The sequence below is a fragment of the Euprymna scolopes genome, chromosome 6, assembly GCF_053919585.1.
Source record: "Euprymna scolopes isolate OS-2025 chromosome 6, ASM5391958v1, whole genome shotgun sequence".
Classification (NCBI taxonomy): domain Eukaryota; kingdom Metazoa; phylum Mollusca; class Cephalopoda; order Sepiida; family Sepiolidae; genus Euprymna; species Euprymna scolopes.
The window spans coordinates 84,945,766-84,963,358 of record NC_136487.1 but is presented as its reverse complement, the minus strand read 5'-3'; the positions used below and the strand labels follow the sequence as shown (position 1 = coordinate 84,963,358).

Genomic DNA, 17,593 nt, shown 5'->3' with positions numbered 1-17,593 from the left:
AAAATTTGTTTATTTTTGTTTGCATTCTATTTTTATTCTAACACATAACTGTCAAGCCAGCTGCTTGACCGATTTTTTTCTTGGCCATTGGTTTTAACCATCATCAGGAATTATTTAATTAAATTATCAGCGCTTTTAAATCTTATGAGTTTTTTTTCAGTTTATAACAAAGAAAAACAAAAACAAAAAAATTCAGAACATCGCTCATTTGTTTACATTACATGCTGACCATGTGCTAACCACATGTTGCACAATATTTATGAATATTTAAAATATTCAAAACATAACTTTTACAAATGTACAAAAATGGTTTCTTATTGAAATTGAAGCATTATAGTTACGTATTTAGCAAAAGACTAAGATCGAACAACTGTCATCCATTGACTCGCTAATCTTTTCCGTATTTATGTTTCACGCAGTTTTGTTCAAAATGCTGTGGGTAAGGGTATTTTCTTTTGCTCGGTGCATTTACGCAAATAAACCTAGATAAAATTTTAAGCACCATTTGATAGGAAATTGAATGAACTTTAATTTGATATCACATTTGACATGGTTATTATGAATAGTTAATTCACCAGTAGCAAATTAAATGAAAAATAAATTTTGAAAATGAATTACATTTTCTTTTTATATATTTGTGACAATTTTTATATGAAAATAAAGATAATTCTTTGCTTAATTTGGTGCTATTTTTAGTTTTTTTATATTGATTGAATGGCAGAAATGCGTGAGAATTTTAAATAAGGTGTATGATTTTCTTGACAACATAAAAATTACAAGCATTCCACGTCACAGTTTTATCACCTTTCTTGGTGTCATGAAAATAGATTAGTAAAATCAAATTTTTATTCAACAAATACAAAACGAACATCATACAAAAGAGTAATATATACTATTTCATGCAATATATTTTTTTATCTAAATGCGAATTCAAACAAATGAGATTCATGCTGGTAAACATAGCTGAAATTTGGCCATTTTCATGAATTCCACTCAATTTTAAGGCTGTTGCCGGTAATTACTAATAATGTGCTTCAGCAAAAATACATCTTAGTAACTGAACTGAAAAACTTTAAAGAATTACTATGAAAATTCCAGTCTTATGAAAGAAATTATACCAACATGAAAATCTTTTGCGCGTTTTTTTTTCTTCTAATTTTAAAAGTAAATACATTAAATAGAAATAAATGCTGTATACTTAAGAAGGTTTAAAAAAATATAATTTTTAAATTCATACAAAATTAATACACTTGTGGATTTCTTTTTCTTCTCATTAAATTTAATAATCGTATTATTTGAATTCTTCAGACTACTGTTCTCATCTAAGTGTCATTTTCACAACCTTTCAGTTGATGTAACCTCCGACTTTCTTCAGATGTATCTTGTCAAACTTGGGAACATTTCTTCCGAACTCAGGAATTTGGACAGAATTTTGAATTTTATTTACTTCATGGGGGTTACATGCTTTCATTCCGTCAGTCATGACTGGATAGAGATAATTCGCAATTATATTTTTTGATCGCCCATACTGAGAATTGAACTTTAAACTTTCAGGAGAAAGTCCCTTTTACAATTGATTTTTCCAAATACCCTAATCACTAAGTCATGGATTCTTACGACTTCAACAGGATGCATCCAAACAAAGTCGGAGGTTAGATCAACTAAATGTGAAAATAACACTCAAGATGAAAACAGTAGTCACAAGAATCCAAATAATCAATTCTCATTTCAAAAATTCAGAAACAAATTTAATAATGCATAAAGCATGATAAAAACAGTTTGACTAGCTGGATTATTTTTTCGATACAGGTACTCACAAGAGGGAGTATGTGATGGTTGCCAACATTCCTACTGAAAGTGGTGTGATAGATCTGATAGGATTTGAACAGCACACCAGGATCCACTTCACCACTGATGTCAATGTGCATGGCATTGTCAATTGGGATAGTATTTTGTAAATTATCACATATGACAATGTAGTTGACATTGAAACGTCAAAGTGTACAAAGCAAAAGGCTGGATTTTTAACAAATCATAACTACTGATGAGATTTGTTTAATAATAACTTTAAACTTTACATTAAGGAACATTTTCATAAAAGTATTACGGCACTTTAATTTTTTAGATAAATAGAAAAGTAAAAAAGGACCCAGATGAATGAAACATTTTGAATAAGTATAAGTTTCTCTGAGATTATATGTGTGTGTGTGTGTGTGTGTGTATTCCCTATAGAAACAAAGGTTAAAACAATCTGCATGAACTCTAAAATATTTTTACGTAAAATTTCATAGGAAAAACAATGGAAGTGGTCATGAATTTTTAAGTGCCCTTCTACACAAGCTATCAGACTATCAGAACTAAACCTCTTAAAATTTCCAAGATTTTATTTTGATGAAATTTATATATGTATAAAATTATCTGGAGAAGACAATGAAAGTGGTCCCGAATCTTTAACTCCAGTGAGCTATAGGAAACTTATATCCAATTTTAATGAAATTTAAACCATATTGATAAGATACCAATTTAGAGTTTTCCAAAATTTCAGTTTGGTCCTACTATATCATGGGGCTAAATTCAGTAAAAGAAAATAAACAGAAATATGGTACTATGAGCACAGTGAAAAAAGATGTGATAGTTTCTCATTTAATCCTGAGAAATAGCAATTCTTTTTGCTAATCCTAAATAATAAGAAAATATTTGTCTTTTCTTAATTGGATAATTAATGGCAGTGGTGGGAGAGGAACAGACCACTTTATAAAAGTTGAATAGGTTTTTGCAATGTCATCCAACAACACAATAGCAAATATATAGCTACTTCAAAGATAATTATAGATTTATACAGCTATAACCATGTTGATTCTCGTAAGATTGCTGAAGCTAAGGAACATTGAACATGACCAGTACTAAATAGATGATCATTTTGGAAGATCGAATGCTGTATGAAATAAAATCGTTTTAAAACACTGACAACAGATGATACAACTCATTTGTTTAGAGTATAACTGTCACAATCAGACACATCTGGATGGAAAATTTCAGTATGGATATTGTTTTAATGGAATAAAAGCAAAAGAAAATATGATAGTTTAGTAGTGGAAATAAAAACTACAGGTAATTTAATACTTAATGAAATGTTGGTGAAGTTCATTAACACAAATTCCCAAGAATAAATATGTTCCTGTCAAGAAATCAGAATTTGTTTTTTTGAAGAGATGGGAATATAAACTAATGTAAGTCAAAAGTACAAAATATATTGTTAAATAAAAATACTAACCTTCAGCATGTCCTGTTAACTGAACATCATCGGATGCATTTGAATCATTTGTTTTATCTTGACTGCAATAGAAAGAATTAAGGAAAATAATTAAAATAAAAATTAATGATTTAAAAAATAATTTAATTCTAGGCATCTTCTTACAACCCTGATCATTCAAAAATTAGAAGAACAAAAAATAATTTAATTCTAGGCATCTTCTTACAACCCTGATCATTCAAAAATTAGAAGAACAAACAATGTGCACATCAAGTCTTGTATATCACACTACCAGATTTTTAACTTTGATATAAATGGTATTAGTATAAAAGAAAGCAATTTTAAATAATACTCTATACGATACAAAAAAAAAAATACTAATCAATTCGTATTACTTAGGATCTGATATAATGGACTGATCCAACACCCCTCAAATGAATGGACTGTTACGTCTATAAAAAGACAAGCAAACTCTCCTCACGTGGGAGACTAAGCTGTCAATGGACGCTTAGAAATGTGTGTACTTTTTTACCTAATTAAACCCTTTCTGTACAATCCCAGTAATGACTTGTTATTCATATAATCTACGATATAACAGGATCCAACTTCCAAACAATTGCATTGCATCCAACTTCACTAATAAGAGTTGGGTCGACAGTGACATATGGTTTTCAAGTACTTACCAAAGATGCCACAAGGCTTAAGTCTTAACATAAGCAGCTTTGAACCCAAAACCTGATTTAAGTATTAAAACTCCTAATTAGAAATCCTTACATTTTTAACAGATTAGTCAGGGACACACACTTTTAAACCAGACAGAAAAAAAAAGGAAGATACAGGCAGAAAGAAAATTGAGAGTGAAATAATACAGCTGGGACAAAAAATATGGTCAAAAGATGTATAAGCAATGAAAAATTGAGTGGTTAACCAAAAATTACAAAAGAAAAGGAGAGAAAAGGTAGGAAAACGGTTAAAGTCAGTTAACATACTTTCTAACTTCCAGTGTGTCTGCTGCCAAAAGCAGTGACAAGGCAAATCAGTTCCTTCACTTTTATTGTTCTCCAGTATTTCTATTGTGAAGCAATTTATTGAAATAAGATATAAGAAAAGAACATTACTGAAAAATATGCAATAAAAATTAAAATTATACAGATAAAAATAATAGTCTTTATTTGCACTTTTTAATCACAAAATTAAAAAAATAAGTTATTTTATTGGAAATTTTATAAGAATCATATAATAAAATAAACTAATTTCAATAATTAAGATAAAACCGAAAAAAAACTTTTCAATGATTATTAAATTAAAGAATGATTAGAAAAAAAGAATAGTACATGCACAGGGAAGATATAGACGCGAGAGAAAAAAACAAAACAAAGGAACTGATTTGCCTTGTCACCGCTTCTGGTAGCATACACACCAGAAGTTAGGAAGTATGTTTGCTGACTATTACCAGAAAACATTTGAACAGTGAAATGTCAACTTACCTAAAATCAACATAGCTTTTGTTTTAGTTTTGATAATCTTTAGTATATACTAAGCATTCTGAATATTTTATAATGGTTTAAAAAAAAAAAAAAAAAAAAAAAAAAAATTAACTTAATGTATTTATTCAAGAAATTAAAACTCCAATGTCCACGTTTTACTATCAAATTGACCTATAAATAGCAATACCACACCAATTTTTTCTTTAGATCGAATAAACTCAAATCAAGCATTATTGAAAAGACCATAAAAAACAAAGAAATAATATCTTTAGTTTTTTTAAATCGGCCCATTAGAACTGGAGTTATGACCATTCAAAGTATCAAAAAACGAGTGGTTCACTGAACATTTTGCCTTAAGTCAGTCCTATTCAAATGCATATAAGCTTGTGAGTGAAAATGGTAGAAAATTTGCACAATTTACAGACTAATTCATCTTTAAAAAGTTGTATCTTCAGATCTTTTAAGATATTATGATGAAATTTTGAACACATCATAATACCATGAATGTTCAGTTGGCATTATTTACGACCATCTCACTTGGTAACTTACGGAAACGGCTTTAAGTAGAAACCTCATAAAAACAGCTAAGAAAAATGGTAAGGCTTTATCATCATAGGAAGTATTATTCTGGTGGACATTATCATTTACCATTACAACATCATGAAAAATTCAAGATGGCGACCAGGAAATCCAAAATGGTGACCGAAAAATCCTAAATGGTGACCATGACACAATTCAAAGAAATTAACAAAATATGGCTTGTAGCATATCAAATTATGTTTTCAAGTACATTAAACTAATTAGTATACTAATTAAGTTTCATTTTAACGGCTTTAAGTAGAAGCATCAAAAAAAAAAACAGTTAAAAAAAATGGGAGCTAAGGCTTTATCATCATGCAGAATATTATTCTGATGGACATTATCATCTGTCATCATTACACTGTGAAAAATATGGGCACTACAAAACGATTCAAAGAAATTATTAACAAAATATGGCTTGCAATATATTAAATGAAAGGAAATTTTGTACAGATTACAATTATGTTTTCAAGTGCATTACATTAGGATGATTACATTTCATTTTCATGGCTTCAAGTTACCATGACAATTATCAGGTGAGTTTCTATCACTATTTTGTATAATTTTTTTATTTTATTTAAAGTCATTGTCAGGACTTCAACAGATATCGCGCCCATTTTTTCTTGTTCTCATGTAACGATCGACACTACTTGTTTTTTGAACAGAATAAACATTTACAACATCAAAATATCATCAAGGTAAGTAGAAGAGTAACTTGCCTTTGCTAACATTTGTTATATATTTGTTTTTTGGCCACTTTTTCATACCTCTGTGGATTGTAAAACAAACCCAATAAAAGTTATTCTTTTACTTAACTGGAAAAGTGGTTTGTGTGTTTTAACTCATTTAAAAGAGTGGTCATTGTCGGTCATTCTTTTTCAAAGAATTTTTTTTTTTTAATATTCTTTTCCTTTCTATAATTAAAAATCTGTTTTCTAAATAATATGAAAAATAAAATGAATACTTTATGTTCGTAAGTTAGTTGATGAACACTTGTTTACAGATTTTTTTTGTGTGCGTCTTAGCACACAAAAATTTTCACGTTTATATGCGGTTGTCACTACTTCTATAGATTCATGCATAAGTTTTTATCCAATTCTTTTCAAATTTTAGGATAAAAGAAATTAATATATTCACTAATAAATAGCGTTTGAGCAGTTTCTATCTTTAATTATCTTTGTACTACAAAGCATCAACTTTGAGATATTCTAACTTTTGACTAGAAAGACGTATATGTTGTGCTCAAATTCCGTAGCAAAGACAATTCTTTTCCCTGATTAGCTAAAACAACTAGAAATGTCGCTGATGAGTACAACTTCTGCTTCAAGTATTTATGTGAACACACCCCAACTGCTTATTCGCAAAAAGTGATCTACCATCAGTGGACATGCTATGCTAGCATATTTCATTGTTAATAGTCAGATTTAAATAGCGATTTCTTCGAATATACAAGTCACAACAAAAATATTAAAATATTTTTTTTAAGTAAATTTTATTGTGAATCCAGTTATATAAATTTTATTTTGATGAAGGTAGGAGAAATGTATTTATTACTGATTTAAAGACTATGAGTGTCAAATTAAGTAGCAGTGTGTGCTTTGTTCAGCGCTGAACATTATGGTGTCTGGTATTGCTACTACAAAGTAAATCTCCAAATTTTAATGTGAAAAGTTGAATAGTTTCTATTAATAAAAATAATAAAAAATAATTTAAAAAAGTTAAAAAAAAACAAAAAAAAAACAACATTTCTCATGTAATTTAAAAGAGAATTATCTCCCTTTGGCATAAAGTTGGAGCTCTGCGTTGAGGTTGAAAAATCAGTTAATGCAATGAAGTTTTTTTTTTTTTTTTTTAAACAATCCTCAGTATGTAGTAATTAAGTTTTATACATTCACTAGCAGTTCAGCCCGGCTTTGCTGGGGCCCTATATACTGTTCATAACTTTATGTGCATATGTGTGTGTGTATATAAATATACTAGCAAAAGTACCCGTCGTTGACTGGGTTCAAAAACAGCCTACAGAAAATGGACTCTGATTTATGAAAGTATGATAGGTTATGAAAAGGAAGGGTTGTAAATTTGGGTTGAATTTGGGGGGTATCAAAACCAAAGCAAAATATGATGAAAGTAAAAATAAAATAGATAAACCCCATAATTTATTATACGATACCTGTTCACACTGAAACACTTATCACAATATTCTGTGGATCTATATTAAAAAACCTTGTTAAACTTTGTGACATATTTCCATTCTATGGAAGTCAGGTGCGAACGAATATCCCATAATTTTATTATACCATATTTCTTCAAACAGAAACATAATTATCAAAGTATACTTACACAGATAGATATGAAAAGTCTTTATTAAGGTTTGTGCCTATTTCCATTCTATGGAGGCCAGGTGCGAACGTAGACCCCACAATTTTATTATACCATCCCTATTTAAGTTAAAACATACTTATCAAAGTATTATTATGTACATCTATATCAAAAACACTTGTAAATGTTTCTTTTATTTTTAAATTTTTTTATTTCCATACTTTGTGGACCAGGCGCGAACGCAGACCCCACAATTTTAATGAACCACCGTTCTGCCAGATCAAACATACTCATTCCTGTGTCTCGGTACATCTTCTATCATTATATGTAATCAGTTTTTTAAAATAGTCAACCATATAGGAGCCTATTCGTGACCAGACACACACATATAGACATTCAGCTTTATATTATATATATATTAAAAAGTTTGACTCATGTCCAGGTAACCTACATTTAAAATTTCAAGTATTTAAACCTAAAATTGGCAGAGGAGTTTGATAGAGTCTGCAAAGGTCAAATCTTTCAACTTTGACCTCTTGGCAGCGAAATTTTTGTCCAAAAAACTGATTAAAAAGCTTGCTGCATGTCTGAATACCGTTTATGTAAAATTTCAAATGTTTAGATCCAAAATTGGCTGAAAAGGTTTCTAGAGACCGCAAAGGTCAAATCTTTTGAACTTTGACCCATTGATAGCCAAATTTTTGGCCAAAAACTGATTGAAAAGCTTACCCTATATCTGAATACACTTTACGCAAAATTTCAAATGTTTAGATCAGAAATCGGCTGAGTAATTTGGTAGAGACTGCAAAGGTCAAATTTTTAAAAACTTTGATCCCAATTTTGACCCCTTAGGGCTCAAATCAAATTAAAAAGTTTTCTGCACGTTTAGACCCAAAATTGGCAGAGGAGTTTGGTAGAGTTTTCAAAGGTCAGATCATTGAAATTCGACCCCTTGACAGCCAAATTTCTGGCCAAAAACTGATTAAGAAAATTTTCTCAAATCTCAATACCCCTTATGTCAAATCTCAAGTCTGTAGACTGAAAATTGACAGAGTAATTTGGTGAGAAAATGTATACACACACACAATTTCACTTTTATAGATATACTAGCATGGGTACCCAGCGTTGCCCGGGTGTTTGGATGTGTATATTGAGAAAGAGAGAAAAAAAAAAAAAAAAAAAAAAAAAAAAGTGGTAGTAGGAAGGCAGGCTCGAACCCGTACTGTGAAGGAGGAAAAGAACGTAAAAAAAAGTGACGTCTTTGCTATTACGACCACCGCCAAACCGGAAGTGACGTAGGTTTAAATCAAGGCTAGACAATCAAAAAAAGGGGATGACTTTCGAAAATATCGGTGAAAAAAAGCAACCCCTCCCTGTAGAAAAGTGCCCAGTTGAGGGTGAAGAAATTAATGTTTTTAGCCAATTTTCCAGTATTTGTCGTCTGAAGGGTCGAGCCTAAAAAACGATACTGGTCTTGTGAAAATCCGTCGCCTCTGTTAAAAGTTTTAGGCAAATATGCAAACATACATACATACATAAACACATTTATATATTGGTAGCTCAAATTTATGCCCCAAACCGATTAAAAAGCTTGCCCTATCTCTAAATACCTTTTATGTAAAATTTCAAATGTTTAGACCAGAAATTGTCTGAGTAATTTGGTAGAGACCGCACAGGTCAAGTGTTTTTTAAACTTTGACCCCTATTATGACCCCTTAACATTTATTGTTTTGGGCTCAAATCAAGTTATTAAGTTAGAGCCATATACAAGGAACCTATATCTAAAATTTCAAGTGTTTAGACCCAAAATTGGCGGAGGAATTTGGTAGAGTTCTCAGAGGTCAAATCATTGAACTTTGACCCCTCAACAGCAAAATTTCTGGCCGAAAAATCTCCATACCCTGTATGTCAAATTTTGAGTCTGTAGACTGAAAATTGACAGAGTTATTGTGTAGGGAAATGTACACAGACAGACACACACACTTTCACAGATATATAGATTGGGTATAAAAACCGGACAAACACAGAAATCCACCTTTAAACAGGAGTTTTGTACCACTTTTATGTCTAGAATCCTTATTCCAATTCTGGCCAAAATCCACTACATGATTTTTATTCTAAAATGCCTAAAATTTAAGTTTCAGGTTTTACAGATCTTGAGAAATTAAGATTCAGCAAATCTTGTTTAATTTATGTCCAATGACTATGGATCAAATTCAGTGCAAATCTGAAATGTTTTGATTTTCAAATGGGCCTATATTATGGCCCTTAAAACCCTTTAAAATATGCTAAAGAAACCAAAATATGGAAAATATTTATCAATTGATTTCTAATACCTATTATTAAAAGTTCAGAATAGTGAAAGGTACCTTAATTCTTACAAATGACTCCATTCCATCTATATATAGAAAAGCGAAAATATGTGCGTGTATATATGTTCGCTTTTTGTGCATGTCCGAGAAAGGCTTTTTTTCCGAGAAGCAATCAGTCGACTCACTTCTTAATACTTTTTCTTTTTATATCACGTGTAAATGATAATATCTACGAGTTAACAACGGAGGTCGCCTGTCTAATTTGCTCGACTTTGAAAAGATAAATATTCAACATTTTCCGATCGCCACATGTGCATTAAGCTTTTTCGTATAATAAAAGTGAACCTAATTCTGACGGCATTTTTCCGGTCACGATCGCCGGAAACGTCCAAAAGCAATCAGCTTTGATCAATGTGGAGTTTCTCCTTATATCAGACAATTGCTATTCAATTTGGACAATCCCCTTTTTATGGGGAGCTGGTTTTCCCCACATCTTGGGGAAACAAAAAAAATAGAAATAAAAAATCCTGCCCCGCAGTCAAAGTTGACCTCATTAAGTATGGGCACCTGCCAAGTTTTAATCTATAAATATAAAAGCGAAAATGTATGTATGTATGTACGCTTTTCCTCGATGTCCACAAAAGGCTTCTTTCAGAGAAGCGCTCACTCGCTTCACAACTTCTTAAAACTTTTTATATCATCTATAAATTGTAATATCCCGCACTAAATGAAATGCTACCCCGCAGTCAAAAGTTGACCTCATTAAGTCATTAAAACGTGCACATGCTAATTTAAGTAATTAAATAAATTCAAACGTGTTTCCGTTAGCATCTCGCAGTGGCGCAATGGTTAACGTTGCACATATTTTTTTTCACACTTTAATTTACAACTTTGCCTCAAGGCTTCGATCCTCATACTTATATCCACCAAAACATTTTTTTTTTTATTTTAACCCCACCCCCGGAGTTTTTATTTACCCAAAACCACACACACCTCCAAACACCTGGGCAATGCCGGGTACCCCTCCATAGTACTTAAATAAATTCAAACATGTTTCCGTTACTATTTCGTGGTGGCCCAGTGGTTAACGTAGCAAGTTTTTTTTTCACTTTAACTTCCAACCTCGACTCTAGGGTTCGGGTTCAATCCTTCATACTTACCTACCAAAACTTTTTTTTTTAAATTTTACCCCCCCGCCCCGGACACAAACACCCGGGCAACGCTGGGTACCCCCCCTCCCCGGTATTCTTTGTATAAAATAAACTAAATATAGCACACAATACTACCTTTTATTTCTAGCAATTATATTCCAGAATTCATAATGACCGGTTAATTAGTTTAGGAGTGAATCCTATACAGACATAAACATACTTAACACTATTTTATATTATATATATAATATATACATGCACACACACAAAAACGAAAATGCACCAACTCATTGTAGATAAACATTTTAATGTCCATTTACCTTGTGTTGAATTTCACACCACTGATAGATCTGCTTGGCCCAAATTAATGTAAAAAAAAAAAAAAAAAAAAAAATGAATACTCACATTTTATCTCATACATTGAAAATCTCAAGAATTTTGTTTGCTCAACTGTCTACTATAATTCACTAAACACATTTATAGTCTTTCCATCTTATTACATGATTACAGACAGATGCTAAATCTTCAAAGGTAAATTTCTAAAAAATCTAATTACACACCACCAAAATCATTAAGAAGGAACCTATAATACTCCCCCACTGTCTAAGCTAAGGTTAAAATAGTAACTTGTGTTTACGCAATTGTATACAATAGTGAATCATTTGTAATAAGTCTTGTCTTCTATCATCATCTTTGGTTTAATGTCGGTTTTACATGCTGCCATATGTTGAAACGTTTTTAGAAATTGACTTTAAACTACTCTATCTCTAGTCAGGTCTTTATTTATCCCTGAAGTTCATGATCACTTCCTTCGTCTTCCTCTGTGAATTGGACCTACTGCCTTAACCGTTCTACATTTAAACCAAGAACTCTCATTCATTTTTTTCAACATGATTATATCATCAAGAACTCCTATTCTGTATAGATTTTCTTATACAATCCAGATTTAATCTTCTCAGGCCATAAGATCTAAGCTTGTCTCAAAGATTAACATAACACGTCCATTGTATCATTCTCTTCATTTCTTTCCAAGCAACTTGTATCCGTATATTAAATAACCTCAAAAGAATTGATATGCCATAAAATGGAGAATCCTTTTTTTTCTTAACTGAAACATTGAGCATTACAATCTCATTTGAATATTAATTTTATTATCTACTTTACATACTCCCGGAGATCTTTACAAGTCTTTACTGCTTTTTATGCAGACTCAGAAATAGACTCCATTCAAAATAAACTGCTATTAATATCTATTATCATGAAAGATTTGCATATCTTTTACTAGTTCTACAAAGCTACAAAGTACATAAATTTTAAGCTGTGTAAATATTAATTAGAACTTATTTTTAAGCTTAGAAAAGTTTTATATAGACTGTAGAAAATAAAATCTTTATAAATTATCTTCGATATTTGCCAAGGTTTATTGTTTAATAAATTTATTGAATTGAATTAAATATTTCTTTAAAAGAATTGATTATAAGCAACCAAATAAAGACAAGCTTCACTACCTTGTTCTACAATTCTTGTAATTTTTTTCTGTTTCCAACTCGGATTTGAAACTCAGGTATTGTAAACACTGAGTCATCATTTAGTTACCTATAATATAAAAGCGAAAGTGTGTGTGTGTTTGTGTGTGTACATTTTTTTGTATGTCCACCAAAGGTTTTTGGAAGGGGGGGGGGGGTCAATGTTTCTTAGAACTTTTTATATACTCCATAGATTATAATACGTCCCATTTACAAAAGGAGGTCGTCTGTATTTTTATTTCAGCAATTTTTATGCTACAAAATTTGCGCTGTGATTTTATTTTCTCTACTACTACTACTACGGCATGATGTTTGACCTAGAAAACCACATGTTTCCGTTCGTTTAACCACCTGCTTTTTTAAATGTTTAATTTCAAACATTATCACTACCCTGCCCTCATAGTGTCATGGTAAGTTGTCAGGCTATTCGCCTCAAGGCTTCGGGTTCAAACCTACCTCCCTACCAATATTTTTTTTCTTCTTTTACACCTCCAAAACACCCGGGCAACGCCAGGCACCCCAACTAGTCTATAATATAAATCTCACCTGTTTGTTTTTTAATGTATATATGTAGGTCTCAAAAACTTTCGATAGATGCTAACAAGATCGGTATCATTTTGAAGCGCGACGTCTCGGCCGACAAATATCGAAAACTTGCCCAAAAACATAAATTCTATCCTAAACTCGGCCGTTTTGTATAAGGAGGGGTTGATTTATTTTGCCAACAATTTCGCAAGTCATCAGCACCGTTGGATTGACTTCAGTTAATTTCAACGCTTTTGACTTCCGATTGAGCCATGGAGACATCAGCTAAGACGTCAGATTTTTTTTCACTTTCTTTTCTGCCTTTCCATCATGAGTTTGAGTCTGCCTGCCTACTACAACTTTTTTTTTTTTTTTTTGCTCAACAAACACCTCCAAACACCTGGGCAATGCCGGGCACCCAGGCTAGTCATTATACATAAGAGAAATGTATATAATTATCAGACTACCAAATGCTCTATTTTTTTATGAAGAGCTATGCATTTTCACGAAGTTGTCCTCCTTACATACACACAAATTATATATATATTTTTACTTATAACACTTAAGTAGGTGTGTCCTTACCAGTCGGGGATACATGTTGGCATCATTGATTTTGTTATCAGACTGAGGGTTAGGGTTTTGTTCAGTCTCAAGAGGTCTGTTCTAGGCTTTACCTTCTCTTGGAGAAAAGGTTAGTTTATTGCTATAGTCCGACACACCCTACGAGAAAATGCCAAAGACATTTTTTTTAAGGCCAGAAATCTAGTGTGCTAGCTTCTTATACCACACTTGATCTTGTGTCTAACCTCCTCCTGAGGAGATAAATAAACATATATACAAAAACAAATAAATGTTTGCTTGCATGCTTGAATATTTTATGTTAGTGTTGATTTGTTTATATGTATGTGCTTCCTCACCTATTGTGGTTAATGTGCTCCAGACAGACCTAAGATTAATGAAAATCCATGATGTAGAAAACACAGATTTATCTCTATATAAATGAAATAAGTAAGTTTGACCTTAATAGGATTAAAAATCAAGACATTACATGTAAATGTAATGTGCACAAACTGCAGCACAGGATCTGAGGTGTGCTGTAGGCCTATTACTCTTACACTTCCTCAATAATCATACATTCCTATATTTTTTCCGGTGAGAGTTCACTGCCAAAATCGGTTAGAATCAATAGAAGTTGTAAAATCTTTTCTTTTTATTAAATTCCTCCTACTCCTGCTACCACTTAACACCACTGAGGATGCGTTCACAAGGAACAGTACAAAGAAACACCGGTTTGGAATCGTAAAGGGTTATTTAAGCCATTTTTTTCTTTTTTCCGCTTCTCAAAACATGTCCATCAGCTTTTTCTTTGATTTATGCTTTCTGTTTCTCCCATAAAAAAAACAAACAAAAAAAAAAAAAAAAAACGATTAAGGTCCAATTAACATTATCTTTTCCCCCTTTTTTTTTTTTATTTACCGTAGGACCCACACTTTGGAACTACTCGGTTTTTACTTTCTGTTTTGATGACTAACCGAGGAAGCTGACTATGAGCTTTATTTATTAGTGCTTCCCACTAAAAAGTTATTAAATAAACAAACAATTTAGTATTTGCAATTTATTATTACAATGCACCGATATCATGAAATTACTTACATTTCACTTTAAAAACAAAAACAAAAACAACTAAACACGATAAATGTCCAATTAAGATTAAATTGTTTTGCATTTTCTATTACCGTAAGATGCACACTGCGGGACTACTCGGTTTTTACAACTAACTGAGGAATCTATGAGATTTATTTATAAGTGCTTTCAACTACACATTTTTTTTTTCAAACAAACATTTCATTTTTTCACAAATTACTATTACAATGCAACGATATCATGAAATTACTTGCATTACACTTGAAAATCAAAAACAAACGCGATAAAGGTCCGATTAATATCAGATCGTTTTGTTTTGCATTTTCTCTTACCGTCAGACACACGCTGTGGGACTACTTGGTTTTTAATTCCGGTTTTGATGACTAACCGAGGAATCTAACTAAGAACAATTTATTATTACAACGCAACAACATCATGAAATTACTTGCATTTCACTTGAAAAACAAAAAAAAAACAAAAAACCTGATAAAAGGTTCGATTAAGATGAGAAAATATGATTGCTTTTTCTTTACTAAAGAAATTTTTACATGTTTAAATTAACAATTATGAATGCTTCTTCATCAACAATCCCTTTTTATTTAATGTATCGTTCAGTAGGCTCGAAAAACAGTGTTTATCTGTATATTTGAAAAATACAAATGGTAGCAGGCACTGTTGATTACGTTACATTCGGGAAAGTGAGTTCAAACTAAAAAAGTCTGACACTGTTTTATAGAGTTTTTACTTATTTACCCAAACTTAACATATTAAACAGAGTCCGCGACCATTTCTGTTTTTCAAATACATCGATAAACACTGTTCTTCGAGATGATTAAACATTTTACATTAAATAACACTAAATCAGACTATTAGGTAGATACGTAACTTACCTTCCATTTGCTTACATTCACTTGTTTTTTGGACAACTTTTTCGAATGTGTGTATTGTAACCCCCCCTCACCCCCACCTCATCCAAATAATAATTAAAAACTCACATTTGATTGTTGGTCGAGTCCAAGACATGCTGGACGGAAACTCCAGAGGATCCGGATCCAATTCTGAAAGAGTACCACTTTTTACATTTTCTCCTTTTTTTTTTTTTTTTTTCCACTTTTTGGAGTGGATTGCTGTACTAACACTATAACATGCATTTTCTCTTTATTAAACTTTTCCATTACACCAAATTGAGCCACTGCAATGCGTAGCAGGGTACAGCTAGTTTAATTATATTTAAGCACATGTGAACAGATTTTAAAATATCCACACACACTAATTAAACCTCCTACACATATTTAATTTAAATAGTTTTTTTTTTTTTTAATTTCATCAGAACTTAGAATTCATGGAGTTTTCAATGCTTAAAATCAGAAATTTTTAAAAAATTTAATTTGTTTTATTGTTTTTTAATAATTAAAAAATTTTTTTTTAATTTTATCAATTTAAAAAATACTGTGATATGAAATTAGATATTTTATGATAACTACAAAATGTGAAGCAGGATATAGAGATATTATAATATGCACCCATTTATTTGCTGAATATAAAATATTAAATAAAATTTAAACAATAAAAATAAATTGGTTTCTAATATAAAAACATTACTATTAGAGTAAGCAAGTTAACATTTTGAGAGATATGATTAAAACACTTCTGTGGCCATGCGCAATATCATGAAGCTCTAATGTATTGAGAACTTTTATGAAAATAGAAACTGGAAAATTTCAAAATATTTAAAACTAGGAAAGGTACCCAAAATTACCTGGTGGACAATTTCCACTATTATATAAAATGAACTTCGTGTGTCTGAGTTTATTCCCTATGGTCTCGAAAAAAAGTTGGGTTGATTTTTATAAAATTTCGCACAAAGGTACTTTATGTGCTTGGCAGTGTTCTTAGATAGGTTTTGTGTCAGAATGTCTTCGATAGGTATCGATAATCGAAACAATCCAATGAAAGATGGAACAGGCGATTTTGACCAAAGTTAACATCTTACACAGACTAACATCGCAAGTGCACTTGAGAAGTTTTATTACCACATAAGCCGAAAGGCCCAACATATAAAATCAACAGTAGGTTCTTTCATATGACAGGGGCACGTTCAAAATGAATGTTTCTGTTTAAAGCATAATTTCACAATGATACTTTATTTTTTCATTTTAGACTTAAATTCAAACCATTATAACTGCACAACCAGCAATACCAGGTACATAAAAATCAACAATAGGTTCTTTAGTATGACAAGGACACGTTTGAAATGAATGTTTCTGTTTAGAGCACAATTGAAGCATGATACTTGACTTGACTTTTCCATTTTAAAAATTAACGCAAGCCATTATATATAGAAATTATATAAAATCAACAGTAAGTTCTCTACAGTGCAATGTAGACTACAATATATTGTGAACTTAGTTACTGTGAAAGGCATATGAAGCTTCCTCCAGGTGCATCGCGATGGGTCCCAAATTAGAGCAGGCAATCTATCGATTGGATTGAAAAATGGGCTATTTCATCAATTTTGATGGCAATAAAAATATAGGAGTATGAAACTATAGTTGATTATCATTCAATCCCGGGCAACATCGGGCCACCCTGCTTATAATAAATAAGAATAAAATAAACAATGTCAATATATATATATATATATATATATATATATATATATATTACACAAAAAATGCCCCTGACCCACTTCCAGTTGTCTGATCTAGCTGAAATTTTGCATATGCAATGATTTATATCTCTACGGGTTATGTGGCAAATTACAGCTCTGAACTAATTGTGGTTTCTGTTTTGCAGG

The 17,593-nt window shown here is 31.3% G+C and overlaps 1 protein-coding gene across 5 annotated transcripts in view; it reads right to left on the bottom strand.

Annotated features, from left to right (window-relative positions):
- The window catches only part of LOC145277757 (upstream stimulatory factor 2-like), an 82,071-nt gene that overhangs the window by 50,185 nt on the left and 14,293 nt on the right, over positions 1-17,593 (bottom strand). For all 5 annotated transcript variants that reach the window (XM_080129479.1, XM_080129475.1, XM_080129476.1 and 2 more), the window contains exon 2: positions 3,275-3,336. Coding sequence is in view for 3 of the 5 variants with exons in the window: in XM_080129475.1 (XP_079985601.1) it covers positions 3,275-3,336 (62 nt within the window). In the remaining 2 variants the exon portion in view is untranslated. The remainder of the gene's footprint in view (positions 1-3,274; positions 3,337-17,593) is intronic.